At 53.5% G+C, this 24,735-nt stretch overlaps 1 protein-coding gene across 1 annotated transcript in view; it reads left to right on the top strand.

The window, feature by feature from the left end:
• Window positions 1-3,747: 3,747 nt before the first annotated feature.
• LOC458675 (putative phosphatidylinositol 4-kinase alpha-like protein P2) overlaps window positions 3,748-24,735 on the top strand; it is a 32,434-nt gene continuing 11,446 nt past the window's right edge. Inside the window, 7 exon segments of the mRNA XM_054676048.2 lie at window positions 3,748-12,048; window positions 15,606-15,704; window positions 19,381-19,403; window positions 19,405-19,539; window positions 19,740-19,891; window positions 20,092-20,199; window positions 20,837-20,964. Coding sequence (XP_054532023.2) covers window positions 12,018-12,048; window positions 15,606-15,704; window positions 19,381-19,403; window positions 19,405-19,539; window positions 19,740-19,891; window positions 20,092-20,199; window positions 20,837-20,964 — 676 coding nt within the window. The 5' untranslated portion in view covers window positions 3,748-12,017.

The raw sequence follows: 24,735 nt of genomic DNA, 5'->3' as shown, positions 1-24,735 counted from the left end.
TTGTATTTTTTTAAATGTTGTTGTTATTTTTTTTTTGAGAGGGAGTTTTGCTCTTGTCCAGGCTGGAGTGCAATGGCGTGATCTTGGCTCACTGCAACCTCTGCTTCCCCCAGGTTCAAGTGATTCTCCTGCCTCAGCCTCCCCAGTAGCTGGGATTACAGGCATGCACCAACACATTTGGCTAATTTTTGTATTTCACCGTGTTGGCCAGGCTGGTCTCAAACTCCTGACCTCAGGTGATCGACCCGCCTCGGCCTCCCAAAGTGCTAGGATTACAGGCATGAGCCACTGCGTCCAGCCTATTTTTTTTTTTTAAGACAGAGTTTCGCTCTTGTTGCCCAGGCTGGAATGCAATGGCACAATCTTGTCTCACTGCAACCTCCACCCCACACCCTCCCCCGGGGTAAAGCCATTCTCCTGCTTCAGCCTCCCAAGTAGCTGGAATTACAGGCACCTGCCACCACGCTTGGCTAATTTTTTGTATTTTTAGTAGAGATGGGGTTTCACCATGTTGGCCAGGCTGGTCTCGAACTCCAGACCTCAGGTGATCCACCTACCTCAGCCTCCCAAAGTGCTGGGACTACAGGCATGAGCCACCGTGCTCAGCCTTTAAAAAAAATTTTTTTTGGCCTGGCGCGGTGGCTTACGCCTGTAATCTCAGCACTTTGGGAGGCTGAGGCGGCAGATCACGAGGTCAGGAGATCGAGACCACAGTGAAACCCCATCTCTACTAAAAATACAAAAAATTAGCTGGGTGCAGTGGCGGACACCTGTAGTCCCAGCTACTAAGGAGGCCGAGACAGGAGAATGGTGTGAACCCGGGAGGCGGAGCTTGCAGAAAGCTGAGATCACGCCACTGCACTCCAGCCTGGGTAACAGAGCGGGACTCCGTCTCAAAAAAAAAAAAAAAAAAAATTTCTAATACAGTAAGTAGAACAGTGATGTGTACAGTAGTCTCCCCTTACCTGTGGGGGTATGTTCCAAAACCTCCAGTGGAGGCCTGGAACCATGGGTAGTGCTGAACCCTATATACGTGATGTTTTTTCTGTATGTACATGCCTATGCTAAAATTTATTTCATGAATTAAGCATACTGAGGAAATAATTAAATAGGACAGTTATAACAATATATTATGATAAAAGTTATGTGGATATGCTCTTTCTTTTAACATATTTACTCACCTATTTTCTACCCGCAGTTGACCAAGGATAACAAGCTGAGGAAAGTGAAACTGAATAAAGCGACCGGGCGTGGTGGCTCACGCCTGTAATCCTAGCACTTTGGGAGGCCGAGGCGGGCGGATCACGAGGTCAGGAGATCGAGACCATCCTGGCTAACACGGTGAAACCCCGTCTCTACTAAAAATACAAAAAGAAATTAGCCAGGCGTGGTGGCGGGCGCTTGTAGTCCCAGCTACTCGGGAGGCTGAGGCAGGAGAATGGCGTGAACCCGGGAGGCAGAGCTTGCAGTGAGCCGAGATCACGCCACTGCACTCCAGCCTGGGCCACAGAGCGAGACTCCGTCTCAGAAAAAAAAAAAAAAAAAAACTGAATAAGAGGGCACTACTGTAGTACATGGTAACATCAAATACAGCAACAGCCCAGGTGCAGTGGCTCACACCTGTAATCCCAGCACTTTGGGAGGCTGAGGCTGCAGGATGGCTTGAAGCCAGGAGTTCGAGGTTGCAGTGAGCTATGATTGTACCACCGCACTTCAGCTTGGGTGACAGAGCAGGACTTTGTCTCAGAAAAAACCCCACAAAACAGTAATATAGAAGCCACATAAGCAGATGCTCGTTAGGAGCCCTGACTATTTAAGAATGTAAACAACACAATTTTAGAACCAGTGGCAAGGAGGGTACTGGACATTTCCATCTTCACCACGTGCCTCCTTATCTTTCACATGTTGTTTCACTCTGTCTCTTCTCAGCATTGGCTCTGACCAGCATTTGCTCACCTAATGAATGTTTATGAGTGCCCGCTGCATGCCTGCTGCTGTGGCTGCTTGGGACACAGGGTCTAACTTTGGGTACTGGTCTGTGGGGTGGTGGGGGTAGGCAGGAGGGAAGCAGCTTGGCAGCTGGTGCTGATGTTGGAAGCGGGGGGACAACAGAGGCAGTTCTGGCTTCACAGAGGAGGGAGTCGTGTGGGGGCAGGCTCCTCCCAGAGTAGGGCACGGCCTGCAGGAGCTCTCAGGTGTGTCTGTGGAAGGGATGAGGTGGGCTTGATGCCCCTGTGGGAAGTGCTTTGCATGCCAGGCCTGAGCATGGACTTTATACTAGGCATCAGGAATTTATTGAAAGCTTTTTTTTTTTTTTTAATTTTTTTTTTGTATTTTGAGATAGAGTTTCACTCTTGTTGCCCAGGCTGGAGTGCAATGGCGCGATCTTGGCTCACTGCAACTTCCTCCTCCTGGGTTCAAGTGATTCTCCTGCCTCAGCCTCCTGAGTAGCTGGGATTACAGGCATGCACCACCATGCCCAGCTGATTGTATTTTTAATAGAGATGGGGTTTCTCCATGTTGGTCAGGCTGGTCTCAAACTCCAGACATCAGATGATCTGCCCGCCTGGGCCTCCGAAAGTGCTGGGATTAAAGGTGTGAGCCACGATGCCCGGCCCATTGAAAGCTTTAAGCAGGGGAGTGGCTTGATGAGATGGGTGTTGAGAAAGATAACTCAGGGTTATTGGACTCTGAATTGGAGGGTACAGGGACTAGGCGAGGGTTGGCTGGAGGGGTTGCAGGGGGTTGATTGTGTTCTAAACGCTGATATTTTCACTTAGAGTGGCTCTGATTCTGCCCTTCTTTCTCCTGTAGACCTTGGGAGGTTGCCTGGGATTTCTCCCTCCTGGACAACTTCTGTTGAGTGAAGCATACCTGCTACCCCAGGTGTGGAGGCCCCAGGTTCTTTTGCTTTGTATGATTAGGACAGGGTGATATTTTCTGGGTTATCTCTTGTGGGAACTGAGCCCTCCAAAGCCCTCATTTGTGCATTGTTGTCATAGCTGCCCAACTGTGTGGCCTTGCTGAGTTTGACGGCTGTGGACCAGGTGATCTCTCGGGTGGTAAAAGGGAGGTGCTCTGTGAGTGCACCTCAGCTTTAGCCTCTTGGCTCCTCCCTGGATTGGGATTTCCAGGGAGGTCTCTTTCCTCTTTCTTTTTTCTCTTTCTTTTCTCTCTTTCTCTCTCTCTGTTTTTTGTTTGTTTGTTTGTTTTTTAAATGAGACAGGGTCTTGCCGTGTTGCCCAGGCTGGTCTTGAACTCCTGGGCTCAAGCGATCCTCCTGCCTCAATCTCCCAAAGTGCTCAGATTAAAGGCATGAACCACCACACCCGACTTTCCTTTCTTTTGAGACTTCTGCACAGAGCAGGCTCAGCTTCCTTAGTAGACTTAGCCATTGAACTCTAAGAAGTTATTTACAAAGGTGTAAATAGGCCGGGCATGGTGGCTCACACCTGTAATCCCAGCACTTTGGGAGGCCGAGGCAGGCGGATCACTTGAGGTCAGGAGTTTGAGACCAGCCTGGCCAAGATGGTGAAACCCTGTCTCTACCACAAAAATTACTGGGTGTGGTGATTGGTGCCTGTAATCCCCAGCTACTCGGGAGGCTGAGGCAGGACAATCGCTTGAACCCGGGCAGCAGAGGTCGCAGTGAGCCGAGATTGTGCCACTGCACTCCAGCCTGGGCGACAGAGGAAGACTCAAAACAAAAACAAACAAACAAAAAAAAACAAAGGAAATTACACGTATATATGTGTGTGCACAAATCTTAAAGAATAGAGTGATAAGTAGTGGTAAACCCACTATTGGTTGAATCATGGGTGTCCCACTAAGCGTGACACCGTTGTTCCCTCATGGCCACATAAGAAATAGCCTCCCAAGTTCCTGGGACACCCCGTGCACTTCTCCCTGGCTTATTCCCACTTCCCTCTAGAGGCCAGCAGTCTTCTGAATTGCGGGTCAGCCATTCGCTGGCTTTTGTCGGTTTCCCACCTTTGTCTGGATCCTGAAACTGGGAATGATTTTGGCTCAGTTCGCTGGGAGCTGGGTGTCCTGTACTCTTGGGACACCAGGAGCAGCAGTTCCTGCGTTCCCATTCTCCATTTCAGTGTCCAAGGTGGCGCCATGCACACATAATCACCTGTCCTGCTGGCAGTGAGCATTTGGGTGGGTTTCTGGGTTTTGTTTTTGCTGCCTTCTAAGTAGCTGACTTTTCACCCCCAAGCTATGCTTCTTGAGGCAGAGAAGTGCCAGTTTATTTTGTTTTCTGTCTCTAAATCCAGTTCCTTAATGCACCACTGAGACTCAGTTTAGAAGTACAGTGAAACTTTGTGAGCATTTTTCTCCCTGAGTTTGAATGGATCCCTCTCTCATTCTTTGAGTTTTTGGGCACTTGTCTCTTAGACACTTTCAAGTTACCTACTGGACAGGAGAGACCTCTTCTCTATAAAGTATCACACTTGGAGGCTTTTCAGGCACAGGACCATAGATTGTAATATTTTCCATAGCAATTGTCCTATTTTATCTGTAAAAATTGCTTTTTAAGGCCTGGCACAGTGGCTCACACCTGTAATCCCAACATTTTGGAAGGCTGAGGCAGGAGGATCACTTGAGCCCAGGAGTTTGAGACCAGTCTGGAAAACATAGTGAGACCTCATCTCTACAAAAAATTTTAAAAATTGGTTGGGCATCGTGGCATGCACCTTTAGTTCCAGCTACTCAAAAGGCTGAGACGGGAGGATCCCTTGAGCCCAGAAATTAGAGCTATGATCGTGCCACTGCACTCCAGCCTGGGCCACAGAGCAAGACCCTGTCTCCAAACAATCACAAAACTTCCAATGGATGCCGAATATATAACTTTTTTTTTTTTTTTTTTTCTTATTTGGAGTAAAATAACTTGATCCTTGATCTTTGGCTGTAGCTCCTGAGCCATTTGAGGCACTGGGGGGTTTGTGTGTTGATTACCTATGAAGGAGTAAGTGGGCTGTTTCCTTCTCCCAGCGGCTTCCTTTGACCCCACATCCCTGAGAGTCTCGCCCATTTTCTTCTTGGCTTCCTCCCTTTGATATGCCCAGCCGGCTCCTGCCCTACCTGGCCGCCACCAGGACCTGCTGGAGGCGGTTGCTGGGAATTATTTGGTGTCCTGTTTGAACCTCGCTTGCCGTGCTCCCAGATTTCCTGTTTCTCCTGGGCTTGCCTTTCAGGATTTGCAGAACCCCTTCTCCTTTAGAAGTGTCAACTGGGGCTGGGTGTGGTGGCTCACGCCTATAATCCCAGCACTTTGGGAGGCCGAGGCGGGTGGATCACCTGAGGTCGGGAGTTCCAGGCCAGCCTGACCAACATGGAGAAACCCCGTCTCTACTAAAAATACAAAATTAGCCAGGTATGGTGGTGCACACTTGGAATCCCAGCTACTCGGGAGGCTGAGGCAGGACAGTCGCTTGAACCCGGGAGGCGGAGGTTGCGGTGAGCCGAGATTGCACCATGGCACTCTAGCCTGGGCAACAAGAGGAAAACTCTGTCTCAAAAAAAAAAAAAAAAAGTCAATTGGACCTTAGGACAACTTAAAAACATCAGGTTTTTATCTTTTAGATAGCAGACATGAGTCTGCTCTTAATAAGGATTTACAGTAGTCTCTCTGTTTCCTGTGGGCTCCTGGCTGGCTTGTGTGAGCTCCCTCCTCTAGGATGGGCACTCCATCCTGGACATTGCCGCGTTGCCAGCTGTCCTGCCAATATTTTGCTTCCTGTGGTGTTGTTATTGGTTGGGGGTCCAGGAGAGGTTGCTGCCTGGACTGAGTCTACTTGCTGATCAGGATGAAGTTGATCTCTGCTTCCCTTCTGAAGGTTTCTGTGCACTGTATTGAATTCAAGGACAGCCTACGTAAGAAGTGTGCACAGCTCCAAGAGTTCTTCACAAATGATTATGCCCTTGTAACTAGCATCCAGAGTGAGAAACACAACCCTGGAAGCCCCTCACGTATCCTGAAGCTTTTAGTCACTCTCAACCCCCACCCATAAGATTAGTGCTGCCTGCTTTTGAATGTATGCAAATGGAACTGTAATAGTCTTTTTGGCTCTGGCATCTTTGCTCAAAAGTATATTTGAGAGATTCATCTGCATTGTTTGTAAGTCAAACCATGTGAAATTATCAGCAGTCAGCTGTTTTTTTACCCCTAAAAGGTAAATTCATACAGTTCAACCTAAACGTTCTGTCCTGTGCACTGCTGGATCATAGTCTTTTATACCTGCAGCTGTCCCTTCTCAGGGTGGGCATAGTTGTTTTCCATTGTTGGGCCTTCATGAGTGTGCCTGCCTGTTTGGTGTGCATACGTGTGCATTCTTGTTGGCGTATACCTTGGGTGAGTTTTTGGGCCCACAGCTAGCTAGCTAGCTAGCTTGTTTGCTTTATTTATTTAGAGACGAAGTTGGCTCTTGTTGCCCAGGCTGGAGTGCAGTGGCGCAGTCTCAGCTCACTGCAAGCTCTGCCTTCTGGGTTCAAGTGATTCTCCTGCCTCAGCCTCCCAAATAGCTGGGATTACAGGAGCCTGCCACCATGCCTGACTAATTTTTGTATTTTTAGTAGAGACGGGGTTTCACCATGTTTGCCAGGCTGGTCTCAAACTCCTGACCTCAGGCGATCCACCCACCTTGGCCTCACAAAGTGCTGAGATTACAGGCGTGAGCCACCACCCACGGCCTTGGGCCCACAGTTTTAGATTGTGCCATCCAAGGGTTTTCTAAACCATGTGAGTTTTCTGGCCAGGTGCGGTGGCTTATGCCTGTAATCTCAGTACTTTGGGAGGCTGAGATGGGCAGATCACTTGAGGCCAGGAGTTGGAGACCAGCCTGGCCAACATGGTGAAACCCCATCTCTACGAAAAATACAAAAATTATCTGCGGGTGGTGGCGCACTGCGCTTCTGTAATCGCAGCTACTCGGGAGGCTGAGGCAGGAGAATTGCTTGAACCTGGGAGGCGAAGGTTGCAGTGAGCCATCTCGCCACTGCACTCCAGCTTGGGTGACAGAGCAAGACTCTCTCTCAAAAAAATAAAAAATTATAAAGTATGTGAGACTTCTGGTTGCCTTACTGCCTGGCCAACATTTGGTGTTACCTTTTTCCTGATGGGCTTTGACGTTCTTATTCTTTCTGGAACAGTCCTGGTCTTGTTTAAAAACATCCCCATTTTCCTTTCATCCCTGGGAGATACTCTTTTAGTCTTTGTTTGGCTAGTCAAAATCCCGTCTTTAGTATCTGTTGTTGAATTTTTGTGTTTTTGTTTTTTCTGATTCCCTTTCAGCATGTCATCTCAGTCTTGTCCCAGCCCGGGGGTCAGGCGGTGTTGCGTACAGACGGTGCAGTGGCTCCTTCATGCTGGTTGCCTCAGAGCCTTTGCCAGGCCTGGAGAACTGCATAGGTGCAGGACTGCCAGTAGTTCTTCCTGCTCTTCGATCATTGAAATGTTTTCTTTTGTGAAGTAATGATGGTAGAAGATGATAGGGTTTCTGTTTGTTTCTAATTCTAGTCTTTACTTGGCATTAAGAAATTGTTAGCTGCTAGGGTTGATTTTGAAATTGTGAAGTTGGAGAGTCCCTCCTGGAGCTGTGGGTTGGATGGCTGCAGCTCTGTGACTCAGCTGTGCTGGGTGCCTCCCTTTGGGGCTCAGTTACCTCCTTTTAAGGTGTCCCTAGGGTGAGAGAGATGATCACGATAGTCCCTTCCACCTGGGCGGCCCAGGCTTTCCTCGCCCATTTAGTGCCTTGCATGTAGAATTTCCACCTGTTGTCTGCTGTGCTGCCACTGCTTGTCCTCCCTCCCTGCCACACAGAGCTGTGTTCTCTGCCCGCCACTCACGCCTGCTTCTCTGATCAGGGTTTGTGGAACCCTCCAGCGTGGTCACCATTCTGGTACCTGTGGTAACACGCTCAGCCTTGGTGTGGCACATTCTACCAGCCTGTGAGCCTGTGTACATGGGACATGTATCTTCATTTTGGGGGCTTTCTCCTTCCACTTGATGCCCATCCCTTGAGCGTTTACTACTTGTGGAGCGCTTGGCTTTCAGGCCGTAGAGAGCTTTCCAATCAGTGGTGTCCAGGTAAAAACAAAAGAAGGAAAAAAAGGTTCTAACCTAGCCCTTCTCAGACTTGACTGTGCGTTTGAGCCCCCAGGGTTCTGGTGGTTAGGGCTGGATGGAGTCTGAGCCTCTGCATGTCTAACAAGATCCCTGGTGGTGCTGCTGCTGTTTCTTGGGTCATGGCCAGTGAGCAAGAAGAGCAGGGAAGTGGGCTGGAGAGGACTGCAGAAACCGGCACAGGGCCTGTTTTGCCTCCTGACATACGTGGCTGCCAGATTCCTGCTTTTTCCTCACCTACTAGGAACAGCAGCTGCACATCCTCTGGTGGTCTTGCGTGGGCTCCTGCTCTGTGGCTGTCAGCGAGCCTTTTACCCCATGCTCAGGCCCCTCTTAGGGGGCAGGGTGGTGTTGGGATGGAGTTTGGAGGTGAGCACAGCATTCGTAGTCACTATCACAACCTTAAATTGTTATTCTGCTTCTTTTTTTTTTGAGACAGAGTCTCACTCTGTCACCCAGGCTGGAGTGCAGTGGCGCGATCTCGGCTCACTGCAAGCTCCGCCTCCCAGGCTCAAGCAATTCTGCCTCAGCCTCCGGAGTAGCGGAACTACAGGCGCGTGCCACCACACCCAGCTAATTTTTTGTATTTTTAGTAGAGATGGGGTTTCACAGTGTTAGCCAGGATGGTCTTGATCTCCTGACCTCATGATCCACCCATGTCAGCCTCCCGGAGTGCTGGGATTACAGACCGCACCTGGCCGTTATTCTGCTTCTTAAAGCAATGTTCCCCTGCCTCTCTCCAATATCCTGTCTCAGAACTGTCAGCCAGACTGTGCCAGGCCTGGGGCCCTCCTTGGTGCCAGCACTGCAGGGGAAATCAGCTGCAGGTCTCCAAGGTCTTCCTGGCCTCATTCCTTGCAGGCTCCAAACCCGGAAGTGATGAGGAGAGGGAGGGGACTGAGGCTGTACCTTCTGGGGGAAGCACAGTTTGGAGGCACTTTCGGTCCAGCTCTCCTCTCAGCAGCCGATTCCGGCCTTTTCCTTGTGCTGGGGTGTTAGCCCGGGCTTCCTCACCTCAGAAGGGACAGTACACATGGGCGGGTGGCTCGGACCATGCAGGGCTTGGCCCTGCTGTGGGCAGTACGAGGTCATCAGTAGGTCCCATGGGCATTTCAGGACGGGCTTGGGAAAGTCACTGGGCTGGGGTGGATGCTACCTCCCTCACTTTAGGCCACAGGGCTGGCCTGAGGAGCAGAGGAGGAGGAGGCCAGCCTCAGGTCCCAATCGCTGCATCACCAATGTGTTGAGTGGAACCCGAGTGTTTATTTTGTAGAAGCTGCGTTGGAGAGAGCTGGGCTCCTGGCATTTGTGGAGCCTGTTGCTTTCCAGGAGGATGGTCTGGGAGGAGAGCCAGGAGCTGCTGGCTGGCATCCAGGTCTGGGCTGGATTACATGGCTGGGCTTGCCCAGAGCAGTGAGCCCCACCCACCACCAGCCCATGCCTGAAGGGACAGGGAAGGAGGTCATGGAGGGTGGGGGTGTTCCCAGAGGAGCAGCAAGCACAACCTGGGCCTCCAAAGCAGGCTGCATGGGGGCTCCACCTTGTCACTTCTGGTGGAGGAGCTGGGCAGACCCCATGCCCTCACAGTGAGTTTGGGAGAATACACCCAGGTGAGGCCCTGCTGTGGATAGGCAGGTGGTGCTGGGGGGTGGGGGAGTGAGGGTGGAGGTGCAGACTGGAGTCCCTGCTCCTGGCACACCAGTGCATGGAGGGCGGTGCCTCCTCTAGCTCCCCCAAGCAGCTTGGCAGTTGGAAGCCATGTGTGAGTGGCATCCCTGGCCCTGTCTGCGTTGGGGGGGGTCATCAGACTACAACTCTGGAGTCAGGCTTTAGGTCCTCACTCTGCTACCTACATGCTCTTGTGACCCTAGGCAAGTTGCTTAACCCCCAAGAACCTTTAATTTCTTATCTGAAACTGCAGAGATAACGCCCCGCTCACTGGGCCTGTGGGAAGATTGAGGAGATCAGACCTGCCCACATGTAGGCTGCCATCTCATACAGGGCTGTGGCGGTGGGCGAGGTGCAGCCTTCGCCCCTTGGAGCTATCTCTTGTCTACCAAGCCTTCCTCAGGGAGGACTCCAGGCCATGGGGATAGGGTGAACAAAGTCCTGGGCTTGTGACTGTGCAGGGCTGGTTGGTGTGTCCGGGGGCTGGGCCTTGGGGCACTTCTGGATACTGGCTGCCTCCTGCCTGGCTGCCTTGTGCCTTCCAGGCAGTCTCTCCCATGGCTTAGGGGCTCCTGGGAAGAGGCTGAGCTCACACAGGGCCACCCGTTGCAGCTGCATCTGTCCCGGCCACACCTGAAGTATGAGGTGACTATAGTTGGGGGTTGGTCTGGAACCAGGGCCGATGCTGACCTTAGACTGAAGTTTGGGAGCAGTGGCAGCAAGTCTGGGGCTCTCTCTGACCCTGGTCAGATGTACTTAGACCTCTGGGTTGTGGAAGTTGCCTGGTGGCCCTGCCCTGCCTCGCATGGCTTCTCAGCCTGGCATGCTTGTCCCTCCCACCTGACAGTGGAGCTCGGGCGGGCCGTGGGCGGCCCTGCTCACTCTCAGCTGTCTTGGCGTCAGCTGGAGGGTTCTCATTTCACTGTTACTTTTGTTTAGGCTGGGAGGTGATTAAGGTGCTGCTCCTTGGGAGTGGGCTGGGGGGAGCTTCTCCTCAGTCCTCCAGCATAGCTCCAGGCCTCCTGCAGGAAGCCCCTTTCTTGGTAGTAAAGGGATAGCTTCCAGGGAGGAAGGTGGATGAGAAGGATCCTAGGAGGGCTAGGCGGGATGGCCTGCTTGGGGTGGCGCCCTTTCCTGGTCTTCACCCTTCTCCCCAGGCCTCCCTCCTGGCTGGGCGTGAGCCAGAAGTTTCAGTCTGAAGGCAGGGGTATCATGTGGCTGAGACCACACCCTGAGTTTGACCCCCGCCTGTGGGCCTGGACGTGGGCGTGAGATGTATTCCTGTCTCCCAGAGTCATGGCCTCCAGAAGGAGCCATGTGGAGGCCCAGCACCTGGAGCAGTTCTGAATGCCTGGCTTCTTGGAGGCCAAGGTTCTAGGCAAGGTGGGTATCCAGGCTGGGTTGGGGCAGTGCCTCTCAGAATTGGGGCTGGAGTTCTCTGCTTTCTGCCTCAGCAGGGATCACTTGGATCTGAAAACCTCCTCTCTCCTGGCCTTTGAAAGATGCTGACCAGAGCACACTCTCCTGCCCTTTGCTGGGTGCTTAGAAGAAAGGCCTTGAGGTAACCCTGTTCCAGCCTCCCCACAGGCCCCTGCAGCCACGTGGACTGACCAGAGGCTCCACACACGGGCAGGTGTGGCCTGACCTCGCTCGCGTAGGATCATGGGCTAGTGGGTCCCCCAGTGGGGGGCTGCTTCGAGTGTCAGGAGGCAGCGAGGGGTGCACAGTGCCCTGGCCTCTGCCATCCCCGTTGGTTATTTGGCTGGTCTGTGTTTGGTGAGCGAGTAGAGGGATCCAGAGTGCAGGGTGGTCTTGGCCTGGGGCTTTTGACTGCCCTCTGGAGATGCACTGAGGGCCACCCAGCTGGGGAGCAGCCGGGAGGGATAGGAACCTGTTCCCACCGTGGCGTCTTTGCCCTTCCAATCTGCTTCACCGTCGCCCTTGATCTCTGTGCCAGTTGGAAAATTGAGGCAGAACCAATACCCCTGGGTGATCTGGAAATCATCAGTGGGAAGGGTTGCCTGTGCCCAAGGCTAAAGATGACATGTCCCTGCACACTTTCAGCCCCAGGTTTTCCTATCTTGTGGGGAGGTGAGAGGTCAGGGTGAGTGCTGGGTTTGAGGCTCAGCTGTGCTGTGTGAAGATTGAGAGGAGCCCACCTCATCACATGGACAGAACGCACAGGCTCCTGGGTGGCCCTGCGGCTCCAGTGACATAGCACATGGTCGGGCATACAACAGTGCCCAGGAAAGGTTAGTTAGCTGGTGGTGATTCCAGGGTATCGTGCTGGGCTTCTGAGATGAGAATGTCCTGTGAAAGCCTCTGTCTGGAGGTTTCATTGGAAGTAAAGTTTACATGCAATTAAGGGCCTAAAATTGTATTTTCATTTACCTTAACCCAGATTCCCAGCAAGAGAGAGAGCTGCCCTCACCCCAAAGAGTTCCTCATGCCCCGTCCTGGATAGGCCTGTCAGGGCCAGGCAGTGGGCGCTTGTCCCTCACCCCATCCTGGACAGTCCTCACCTGTCCCTCACAGCCTGTTCTGCTCTGGTTTTTACCCTCAGTCCGTTTTGCCTGTTCTAGAACTTGATGTAAATGGAGTCATGCAGTCTGTACTCTCGCAAAAGTCTTCTTCCACTCAGTGCCACGACTGTGAGGTTCATCCGTGTCTCTGCATCATTTCTGCCCTTTGTATTTTTAGGGTTTTAAAAGTAATACTTTTGGCTGGGCACGATGGCTCACACCTGTAATCCCAGCACTTTGGGAGGCTGAGGCAGGCGGATCACAAGGTCAGGAGATCGAGACCATCCTGGCTAACACGGTGAAATCCCGTCTCTACTAAAAATACAAAAAATTAGCCGGGCGTGGTGGCAGGCGGCTGTAGTCCCAGCTACTCGGGAGACTGAGGCAGGAGAATGGCATGAACCTGGGAGGCAGAGTTTGCAGTGAGCCCAGATCGCCATGGCACTCCAGCCTGGGGGACAGAATGAGACTCCATCAAAAAAAAAAAAAAAAAAAAAAAGTAATACTCTTTAAAATGTTGAGTATTACAGAAATGAACATAACATACAGATACTATGGTTTTTCTGTAATCCCGCTCCCAGAGATAATCTTATTTAGCAGTTGGGTATGTGTGTCCCCAAGGTTTTTCTTGCCACAGAATGGACTTGCTGGGCCGGGTAGGCTCTGACTGGGCCTTGCAGAGCAGCTGCCTTACTGTAAGTTCTTTGAGGGCGAACAGAGCGGGGGTGGGGCTGCTGTGGCTGGCCCAGTTCTACAGAGCTTGGGCATGTGCCACCAGTGGCTTGAGAGGCTGGAGTATCTCAGTGCTGTTCCAGCCCGCTAGCACCTGCCTGGGCCCTGGGCCTGCCCTCAGTGTCTGGGGACATGGCTTTCTGGCTTTTTTGTGGCAGGGACTGGGAGGGGAAGGAAAGGAGAGCAGTTGCATGTTGGCTGTTCCGTAAACAGGGCCGTGTGTCTGCTCTAACAGATGGCCTGGGAAGGTAACCCCGAGGCTTTGTGTTCCTTCCTGCAGACCTTCAGGATTCCGCAGAGAGAGCTGGCCCTCCCTCCAGCTGCTGGGGCTCTTGCCCTTCCCAGCTGGGGCCAGTCCACCTACAGGGGGAATCCTGGAGCTGAGGGATCCTAACTTGGGAGATAGTTTCTCTGCTACCCTTCTTGCCTCTCCCCTGGACCGCTGAAGGCTCTGTCCTAGGGAGGGGATGGATCACAGCCTTAGGCGAATGCCCAGCTGGCCCCGATAGCCCAGGCCTGCTGCCCTACTGCCTCAGATCCTGGGCGTCCTGGGAGCCAGCGTTTCTGGATGGGCAGTAGGCCAGGGCTGGGCGTGCTAGCCTTGGGGCTGATAGGCGTGCTGCCCGGGCCTGCTGCCAGGGGCTGCTGGGTGCTAGGTGGCATTCTCATCACAGCCTGCAGTCAGCTGCTTCCAGGGCTGAGCACCAGCATCCGGGCCAGCACCCAGAGCCGTGCTTCTAGTTACCTGGCACTCCCCAGGCGGAGCCCTCCAGGATAGGCGCTTGCTGTTTCATGTCCAGCGGTGAGCGGGTAGGGCAGAGCTCTGTGGCTGAGAAGGAAAGAGCAGTGCTTAGTAGGCGTTTCGCAGCAGGATGGCGTGTGCCACCCTCCTGCCCCGCCATGGGGTGAGGCTGCATTGCTGCTCGCAGACACAGTGGCGGCCTAGATGGCCCAGACTTGGCCCAGCTGGTGTGGATGGCACGCATGGTGGCATTGTGCTTGCTGTGAACTTTCTGCAGGTGGCTCTGACACCCCCTAACTCAAGTGGAGGGTTCAGGGAGGAGCCCTGCCCTACATCACAGCTGACCCAGCCTGGGACCATCCTTCCTTGGTGGGGAGACCTAGTCCTAGCCTTGGGCTTGTAAAGTGCCTGTCAGGGCCAGGCAGTGGGCACTGACGGAGGGTGTTCCCACCCCCATGGCACTCAGGTGCCCCCCAGTCCTATTCTGCCACCCACTCCCTGTGCGGCATCCAGTAGCTGGCCTGGCCTCTGGCAAGGTCAGGTGACCCCTGGCTGCAGAGTTTGGCATGCGCTCTACCCATGGTTGACTGGGTCCTGAGGGGCAGTGGTTGGGGAGCAGATGAAGTGGCACAGGGCTGGATGGTGGTATCTGATTGCCTCCAGTGTGCCACCGAGACCCTCTATCCAGTTTTTCGACTGCTCCCGCCAGTGTTTCAGTGGCCCCTGCCCTACTGGCCTCATCCCAGCATTAGCCCACTGGGCCCAACCCTTGCTAACTGTGGACGCCCTTGGGCTTCCTACCAACAGAGCTGGTTCTGCTGCCCTCTGGGCCTTTGGTGGGGTCCTGGACCAGCCATGCACCCCTCCCCTCACACCCCCCACCCAGAGGGGAGCTGCACTAGGGGCTGGAGAGACAGCTGGCCAGCTGCAGCCTAGGCCTCCCAGCTCTGGGCCGGCACCCCGGGTCTGGTCACATTCCTGAGGGATCTGCTGAGCCTCCCTGGCCCTGGGGGTGGAGTGGGGGAAGGGGAAACGGGGACGGGCCTCTGCACGCCCCTTCCCCGAGCCCCTTCCCCGAGCCCGGCTCTATTCCGTGGGGGCCCAGGCTGGCAGGTGTGGGGTGCAAGGACCCACCACCTCAGGATCCCCCCGCCTGCAGGACCCAGAGCTCTGGGGGTGGGAGGGAACCCGTCGTTTCCTGGCGGCAGCTGCCCAAGGCTTTGGTGGGCCGGTATTGAAAGGCCAGGCCTGCAGCTTGGGTGAGCCCTTAGGCAGTGAAACCTCTGGAGAGGGAAGGCCATGTGGTCAGGCCAGGCGGGCTAGGGGGCTGGGCCCTCTGGGCAGGGAGACGGTGAGAGCAGATCAGGAAGGGAAGGAACAGGGGAGCCAAAAGCGGTTGAGACTGGTTCTTATAAATAGCCCTTGCACAAGTGACTCTAATTTTGACCTTTTGTTATGTAAATGTGGCCAGCCTGGGAAGGGCCCTGCCCAGGCCTCCTGCTACCACACCCGCAGGCCAAGAATTGTGTGTCTGCCACCAGCGCCCCCTGGCCTAGGTGGCCCCTGGGTGTCCTTAATCTCCTGTGTGTGTTAGAGGGGCAGGTATTGCACCCGCCGAACTCCCTAGACCTGTTCGCTGGTCCTTACTCTTCCTGGCTGTCAGATCCAACTACCAGGCTCTGTGGCCACAGTCTCCTGCTGGGCTGCCCCTGGTGCCCCAGCCAGAGACCCCCAGGTGCTTCCCTTCGTCGCCCTTCCCTCCCTTCTTCGCTGATGGCTGTCTGGGTGACTGTGTTCGTCTTCTCTTCCCCAGGTGACCAGGCATTGATGCACCCCCAGGAAGGCCACGCGCTCAGGAGGCCCCCGCCCCGCTGGCTGCTGCTTACATGGTGTCTGGGCCCTTGGCACTCCGGTGAGGCGCAGGGGAGGGAGGACTGCCACTGGCCCCTTTCCCCGGAGTTTCTGGGTGGCACACAGCCCCACAGCTCGGCCTCTATCTGTCTGACCCGTGGTCCTTTGTGTGCACACAGCACTGGGCAGTGTGGAGGGAGCCTGGAGGCCACTGCCCTCTTCCAGTCCCCTTGCCAGTCTCGGAGTACCAGGTGTCTGGGTGCTGGCAGAGCCGGCACTGATGTTTTCTGGGGTCACCAGAAAGCCCTGGTTTCACCACAAATTGTGACTGTCAGGACACAGTGCTGCTATGGTCAGGATTCCTTTCCATATGCTGCTTCAGCCTCAGACCTCGGTGGGCCTTAAGAGTAGGGGCTGCTCAGCCAGGCGCAGTGGCTCACGCCTGTAATCCCAGCACTTTGGGAGGCCGAGGTGGGTGGATCACCTGAGGTCGGGAGATCGAGACCAGCCTTACCAATATGGAGAAACCCTGTCTCTACTAAATATACAAAATTAGCCGGGTGTGGTGGCATCTGTCTGTAATCCCAGCTACTTAGGAGGCTGAGGCAGGAGAATCGCTTGAACCCAGGAGGCGGAGGTTGCGGTGAGCCAAGATCACACCATTGCACTCCAGCCTGGGCAACAAGAGTGAAACTCCATCTCAAAAAAAAAAAAAAAAGAAAGAAAAAGAGTAGGGGCTGTAGCCGTTCCCATTTCACAGGGCACTGGGAGTGCTCCTGACCACGTGTCAGCCCTCACATTGTACCTGGGGCTCTGGAGCCCAGATCCGTCTCTCTCCTCTCCACTTCCTTAGTCCAGGTGCCCTTGAACCTCTGGCCTCCCTGTCTGGTCCTCAGATAGGAGTGGGTTGGTTGACCCCTGGGAGCAGGGCAGTTGGAGTACAGATATCACTAGCAGGTCCCAGATGGTAGGAGGACAGATCAGCTCAGGGAAAGCTGCTCACAGCCTCCTTCAGAGTTCTGGGTCTTGAAAGCAGCTGTTTTGGGAGCCTAACTGCTTTTCCCAGGGACTTAAGGCCTTTGTAATTTTTGTAGCCCTTTCATCCTCCAGAATAAAGGGACCTTCTTGAGCTCAGGGCCTTCTCAGTACTGGCATGCCCCAGGGCTCCTCCTCCCTGCCTGGCTACTCTGGCCAGCTCCACTGCTTACCTAGCCCAGTCACTCCTAGTCCAGGTGCATCCCTTCAGTGGCTTGGCCCACGGCCTGCATGGTGAACTGATTAGCAGCCCCAACTAATGGGTCCAACCTCAGCTCCAGACACTGCTGCACTGGTCGCCCATCCGCCATCACTGTTGATGCCAGGGTGGTTCTTCCCTTCACTGTTGATGCCAGTGTGGCCCCTCCCTTTACTGTAGATGTGAGCGAGGTCCCTCCTGTCACTGTAGATGCCAGCGAGGTCCCTCCCTTTACTGTAGATGCCAGCGAGGTCCCTCCCTTTACTGTAGATGCCAGCGTGACCCTTCCCTTCACTGTAGATGCCAGTGAGGTCCCTCCATTCACTGTAGATGCCAGCGAGGTCCCTCCCTTCACTCTAGATGCCAGCGAGGTCCCTCCCTTCACTGTAGATGCCAGCGAGGTCCTTCTCTCTGCTCAGACATCTTTGACTCCCTCTTATGCACATCCCACAGATGACTCTCAGCACATCCCATCACCTTCACCTTTGAGGTTTATCCAGGATTTGACAAGTCCCAGCATCCCAGCTGCTGCCCCCTGGCCTGGCCTCCTGCTCCCCAACCCCAGGCATCTTCCCCTTCTCCACATGCGGTTGGTGGAAGCCAGGGGGGATTCAGAGCCCCCCTACAGACTCGAAGGTGGGCTTGTTTCTGTGACCTGCAAGCCCCCTTCCCACCTGACTTCCATCCTCTCTCTTCCCCTCGTTTGCTGTGCTGTGGCCATGCTGGGGTCCTGCTTGCACTTCCCACGGATGATTCTCAGCACATCCCATCAGTTTCACTTTTGAAGCTGCCCTCCTGGGCTGCTCCCACCATAGGCTGCGTCATGCATTCCCTCTTCTCAGATGGCCGTGCCTTGCGCCTCACTCCTGCGTCTCCTCCAGGGCTCATCTCAGATGTCCCCTCCTTGCCAGGGCTCTCCCTGGCCACCTGGTCTGTCACACGCTCACTCGCACTGCTGTTTCTTAGTGTTTCTCAGTGTGTGTAGCTTATTTCTTGTTGTCTGTGGTCCCCACCATAGACTGTGTGGTCATGTTTGTCTTCATTCATAGCACCATGCCCAGAGTCCACGAGGCCCTGGCACAGAGGCAGCCACCAGGATGTGGTTGTTTAACAAATAGATGGGAGTGTGTCTCTTCCATGGCTTCTTGTCCGTGGCAGTTCTGGGGTCCCCCCCACCGCCATTTTTTTGCTCCCTTGTCTGCTTCCATAAGACTAATCGGTCTGCAGGAAACAGAAAGCAGGCTCTAGTGCCTCGTCCCCCAGGAGTCCTCACCCCATGGGCAGCTTAGAGGGAAGCAGCAGACAGAGCCCCGCCCCAGGCTCCCGTCAGCTCCTGGCCATCCTGGGCTTATGTGGCCTTTGTCTCCACCCTCACAGCCTCCAGATGGCTTCTGTGCCTCCCAGCAGGAAGGAAGACAAGGACAGAATGCAAAAGGCAGAGGCCAGCTGCCTTGACCTTATGAAGCTCACCCTGGCATGTGTTCCCAGGGCCTTGCCCAGTTCACTCTCCCTGGCTCATTAGAGTGGCCGGGGAGAACAGTGGCCACCTCAGCCAGCAGGGACCCTGGCTGAGAGCCCTGTGACTGGCCACGTGGCCACCCTGATCCACCTCATGAGGAAGAAGGGAGGGGATGGGTACTGGGGAGGGAGCCGCGGTGTGTGTTCTACTCACTAGGCCTCGTTGCCACCTCTGCACAGGTGCTTGGAGCCCTTGTAGAAGCTGGTGCTGCTGGGACAGCAGAGGGATAGAATCCTCTATGGCCAGGTGCCAAATGCTGTTTCTTGGTCTCCTTGTAAAAACACCCAGAAATCGTGGGGGCTTTCCACATGTGAGCTGCACCTCTTACTCTCTGCAGCACCCAGGTGTCTCCCGGGCACCATGCTGCTCCTTCTGGGCACCCCTCATGCCCCACCCCCCATGGAATGGGTACCTGGCTGAGCATGACTGGGCCGTGGGAGCAGCCTGACCCTGGGCTCCCAGGCCTGGCCATGGTGGCTGCAGGCTCGCCTCGGTTCCATGGGCCTTTCCTGATCTGGTTAGCGGGATGAAGGCATTGGGTAGGGTCTGTGTGGGGTGGAGAGGAGGAGCCAGGCTCTGGATCCAGAACCCTCTTCTGCCCTTGCCAGCTCAGCAGCCCACAGAGGGGTCTTCCCACTCACAGCCACAGAGGGTTCTCAGGGTTATAGAGAAGAGTCACTTACCCAGTGCCTGTCAGGGCATCAGGCACATCCCAGGTGCTGCCACCTCACACCTGCAATGTCCACACTGTGAACCGGGTTGAACAGAATGCAGCCTCGAGAGGCTGGAGAAAATACACCAAGCACTGACACAGATGACCCTGGGATGTGGGACTATAGGCGATCTTCATTTTTTCCTTCATACTTTTCTTGGTTTCTAAATCTTATTCAGTGAGCACGTGTTCCTTTTTTTAATTAGAGAAAACTTGACAGTAGCCCCTTTTTGTGTTTCACAGAGGAGCTAACATTCCTTCTGTACCTGTAGTTCATGCGGGAGATGGCAGGGGCCTGGCACATGACGGTGGAGCAGAAATTTGGCCTGTTTTCTGCTGAGATAAAGGAAGCAGACCCCCTGGCTGCCTCGGAAGCAAGTCAACCCAAACCCTGTCCCCCCGAAGTGACCCCCCACTACATCTGGATCGACGTACGTGCCTGTTCCCCCACCAAGGCTCTGGGGTGCTCCACCTGGGGGGCCAGGACTGTTCCTGGGGTGGGGGTAGCCGAGCCCAAGGCCTTCGGCAAGCTCGGCCAGTCAGCCCAGAACCCCTCCTCAGCTGTCTCTTACGGCCCCAGGGTTAGCCCGGCTCAGTCCCACCATCACAGCGTCTTCCTCTTTTCGCTCAGTTCCTGGTGCAGCGGTTTGAGATCGCCAAGTACTGCAGCTCTGACCAAGTGGAGATCTTCTCCAGCCTGCTGCAGCGCTCCATGTCCCTGAACATCGGCGGGGCCAAGGGGAGCATGAACCGGCACGTGGCGGCCATCGGGCCCCGCTTCAAGTGAGGGCCCTCTTCCTGGGGAGCACAGGGCCCCTGGTGTGTACAGTGTGTCATGGGGCGTCTGTGTATCACGGTACTTCCTGTAGACGGGGAACACATTTCAGTGAGCTGCTCCTAGAAGGGCAGGGAAGAGAGTCCAGAAGGTGAACTTGGCCCCAGGCCAGGCTCCTGCTCTGACCGGGTCCCGGGCTCCCTCACAGGCTGCTGACCCTGGGGCTGTCCCTCCTGCATGCCGACGTGGTTCCAAATGCAACCATCCGCAATGTGCTTCGCGAGAAGATCTACTCCACTGCCTTTGACTACTTCAGGTACTCCCCCAAGATGTGCTGTGCAGCGTCTAGGGACGGCGCAGCCCCTCCAAGTGCGCCATCGCCCCAGACCCCCAGGAAGTCACTCACAGGAATACACAGTTGCCCAGTTGTGCTCACCAACCTCCTCCTTCAGTATCCCTGGCCCTGTGGATTTAAATACCCTTCAGCCCTGTGCATGTGTCCCGTGTACTTAGAGCTAGCCTCCCAGTGAGATGTAGGCAAATTTTCCCTCAGTTCAACTGATTTAGGAGATTAAGTGCGTCCATTTAATTTCCCTGTTAATGTGAAGGCTTATTGCATGAAGAATTGCAAACACCCACTGCCTGGGGCTCTGCACCCATAGGCTGTGCTGTTGTGTGAGTGCAGCTTCCTTGCCCTGATCTGCCACAAGTGCAGCTTCAGTGGAAAGCTGTAGGGGCTGCTGTGGGCAGTGAGGGAGGAGGGCATAAGAGGGCTCCCGAGCCACCACACCTTCCCATGGGAATGGGCCAGATCATCCTTGCTAATGACTGGCTTTGGGCTGACCTTTTGTCATTAAGAAACTGTCTGCATCACCTTCTCACTGCTTTGTGTGACTGGCCTCTAGTCCCTGACTCCAGACACTCAGCCCTTGTCCTCTTATGGTTGTTTGAAGCTGTCCCCCAAAGTTCCCTACTCAAGGAGAGAAGCGGCTGTGTGAAGACATAAGCATCATGATTAAATTTTTGACCGCCATGTTCTCAGATACGAAGTACCTGACCGCCAGCCAGCTTGTTCCCCCAGGTAACCCTCAACAGTGCAGCTGCTCGTGGTGGAGGCAGGCAGGACAGGGGTGCCACGTGGGCTGCCCTGAGGGTGCCAGAGGTAGGGACGGAAAAGCAGTTATACCCCCCTGAGCCCTGGCCTTGGCTGTGTTGCACGGTCATTGGAGGCCGGTGCATGCCTGGCTCTGCTTCTCCTCCGGCCTGAGCTGAGAAGCATAAACACGCACCCGAGGCAGCTGAGCAGACTCCACTCACCGCACTTTCCTTGCACTGGCACCAGCTGCGTTCACACACCCCTCTGAGCAGCCGGCTGCGTTCACACTCCGCTCTGAGCAGCTGACGGCCCAGGATTGGGCTGAGGCTGGTGCACACCTACATGACTGGGGTATGGTCTGTTGTTGCCTTGTAGGAGGCAGTCAAATGGACAGGTGATTTCAATATGAGGGAACTGTGGGAGCACTCCTCCGGGACAGACACTTGGCCCATCCAGAGTTGGGGAATCAGAGATGGTTTTCTGGAAAAGAGACAGTTGAGCTGAGTCTGAAAGGCTGCACCGGCATGCAGGGTGGACAGGGCAAAGCATTCCAGGGAAGGGAATGCCGAATGAAAACATGCCACGCAAACAAGCAGCAAACCTCTGTAAGGAGGCCATGCCCTGTTCTCCCAGCACCTAGCTGATTACTAAGCACAGACTCTGAGAGACGAAAGAGGGTTTTCTTTTTTTTCTTTTTTTTTTTTTTTGAGAGACAGTCTCACTCTGTCGCCCAGGCTGGAGTGCAGTAGCACAGTCTTGGCTCACTGCAACCTCTGCCTCCTGGGTTCAAGCGATTCTCCTGCCTCAGCCTCCTGAGTAGCTGGAACTACAGGTGCTCGCCACCATGCCTGGCTAATTTTTTTTATTTTATTTATTTATTTATTTATTTAATTTTATTTTTTTTTGAGACAGAGTCTTGATCTGTCGCCCAGGCTGGAGTGCAGTGGCACAATCTCGGCTCACTGCAAGCTCTGCCTCCCGGGTACATGCCATTCTCCTGCCTCAGCCTCCCAAGTAGCTGGGACTACAGGCGCCCGCCACCACGCCCGCCTAATTTTTTGTATTTTTTTAGTAGAGACAGGGTTTCACCGTGTTAGCCAGGATGGTCTCGATCTCCTGACCTCATGATCCGCCCACCTTGGCCTCCCAAAGTGCTGGGATTACAGGCGTGAGCCACCGCACCCGGACTTTTTTTTTAATTTTTTTTTTTGAGATGGAGTCTCGCTCTGTCGTCCAGGCTGGAATGCAGTGGTGCAGTCTCCGCTCACTGCAAGCTCCGCCTCCCGGGTTCACGCCATTCTCCTGCTTCAGCCTCCCGAGTAGCTGAGACTACAGGTACTTGCTACCACGTCCAGCTAATTTTTTGTATTTTTAGTAGAGACAGGGTTTCACCGTGTTAGCCAGGATGGTCTCAATCTCCTGACCTTGTGATCCGCCCACCTCAGCCTCCCAAATTGCCAGGATTACAGGCGTGAGCCACCGTGCCCGGCCAATTTTTTTATTTTTTAGTAGAGACAGGGCTTCACCATATTGGCCAGGCTGGTCTCAAACTCCTGACCTTCTGATCCGCCCGCCTCAGCCTCCTAAAGTGCTGGGATTACAGGTGTGAGCCACATTGCCTGGCTGAGACGGTTTTCTTTAGCAGACCCACGGCTGACAACCTAACTAGCAGGAAAATGAAAGAAAAAAGCAGATGCAGTGACTTTCTAAGGCAGCTTTCTGGCTCCACTTAGAAGAGGGCAAACAGTCCTTACAGTCTGCCCCCACAGGCCCTCAAGTTGTCACCGTACTAAAGGACTATACATTGCCGGTGATCAGATAACTGCCATCTTTTATCAAGAAAATTATGATATTTGTTTTGTTCTATTTTATTTTCTACTTTTTTTAGAAATGCAGTCTCATTCTGTCGCCCAGGCTAGAGTGCAATAGTGTAATCATAGATCACTGCAGCCTCAAACTCCTGGGTGCAAGCAATTCTCCCACCCCAGTGCATCTACAACTGGGACCCCTGCACTGTCAGAAATGTTATTGAGGTCCTCAAAGAGCACTGTTTAATGTGAGCATTAGCTGTCAATGTTAACGAGGATTAGAGATTAAGACAGAATTTCAGAAAATGTAAGCCCATTCATTACATGTTAATATAAATAACATCTTTTTGGGAAAATAACTTTCCCCAAAAAACTAAAAAATGAGCCACAAGAGTGGCATTTCCTTGTAGAAGACGGCTGGATTCTCATTCTCGTTCCGCTTCTGCAGTTGATCTGTTGCAGTGTTGTTTCAGTTGAAGTGAATGTAGTTGAAAAAGGAAGTTGTATGTTAGTAGTCTCTCAGGTCATTGTGGAGATTCTTTTTGATACTGCACCACACTTGAGAAGTGGTAGCTTTTGTTTTATTTTTTTAGAGGCAGGGTCCCTCTCCCAGGCAGGAGTGCAGTGGCGCAATCACGGCTCACTGCAGCCTTGACCACCTGGACTTAAGCCATCCTCCTGCCTCATCCTCCCAAGTAGCTGAGACTATAGGTGCACGCCACCATGACTGGCTAATTTTTAATTTTTTGTAGCTCAGCCTAGCTTCTTAATGATTACTTGCAGTCCGGGCATGGTGGCTCACGCTTGTAATCCCAACACTTTGGGAGGCCAAGGCAGGAGGATCGCCAAAAAAAAGGTTAATTGCAGTGCGGCATCTTAAACTTGGCAGTAAACTTCTCATGCTGTGTTTTGTTCAAGTCTGTCTACGTCGCACCTGGACCCACAAAAGCTTTTATAACATCAAACAGTGGGCATTTATAAAATACAGGCCAGTGAGTTATGCACATGTTTCAAAGGTTGATGCATTTCTTTGTACAGTGTGGAAAAATCATATTTGTTCACATCTGCCGGTCTTATCAGAAAGGGTTTTTTTTTTTTTTTTTTGAGACAGAGTCTTGATTAGTCGCCCAGGCTGGAGTGCAGTGGCACGATCTCGGCTCACTGCAAGCTCCGCCTCCCAGGTTCACGCCATTCTCCTGCCTCAGCCTCCCGAGTAGCTGGGACTACAGGCACCCGCCACCACGCCTGCTAATTTTTTTGTATTTTTAGTAGAGACGGGGTTTCACCATGTTAGCCAGGATGGTCTCAATTTCCTGACCTTGTGGTCCACTTACCTCGGCCTCCCAAAGTGCTGAGACTATAGGCATGAGCCACCGCGCCCGGCCCAGAAAGAGTTTTTAAGGGAAGCTATTGAGCTCACAGCAGCAGATCCAAGTTTTCCAAAAAAATGTTTCAGTTCCTTTGAGTGGAAGATTTATTTTTTGTTCATTTTCAGGAAAACATCTGCCACATCCCTAAGTCTGAATAGCTATATGTTGTCTGTCAGTCATTTCTTCAAGTAAAAACAAAGGTCTGTGAAAAAGGTTAGTCCAGGCTCCAAAATCAGACAAGCTCCAGGTGCTTCTCAGGACAGCGCCTGCCTTAGATGCGGCAAGAGTGCTTCGTGCACATCCCGTTTCATCACAAAGGATACTTTAAAAGCCAGATGTGATGCGCACCTGTAGTCCCACCTACTAGCTGTAGTCCTAGCAACTCAGGTGACTGAGACAGGAGGATCTCTTGAGCCCAGGAATTTAAATTCAGCCTGGGATTTGAATAGTGACAGGCACTATTTCATATAGAGCCCCGCCCACTGTGTGCCTCTATTAAAAAAAAAAAAGACATGTATTCAGGGTAGAGTTTAATAAGAATTAGTTTTCATTGCTTCACCTGTGACATTCATAAATGA

This window comes from Pan troglodytes, chromosome 23 (assembly GCF_028858775.2).
Source record: "Pan troglodytes isolate AG18354 chromosome 23, NHGRI_mPanTro3-v2.0_pri, whole genome shotgun sequence".
NCBI lineage: Eukaryota > Metazoa > Chordata > Mammalia > Primates > Hominidae > Pan > Pan troglodytes.
The sequence above is the reverse complement of the archived record's forward strand: the minus strand, read 5'-3'. Positions and strand labels throughout refer to the sequence as shown.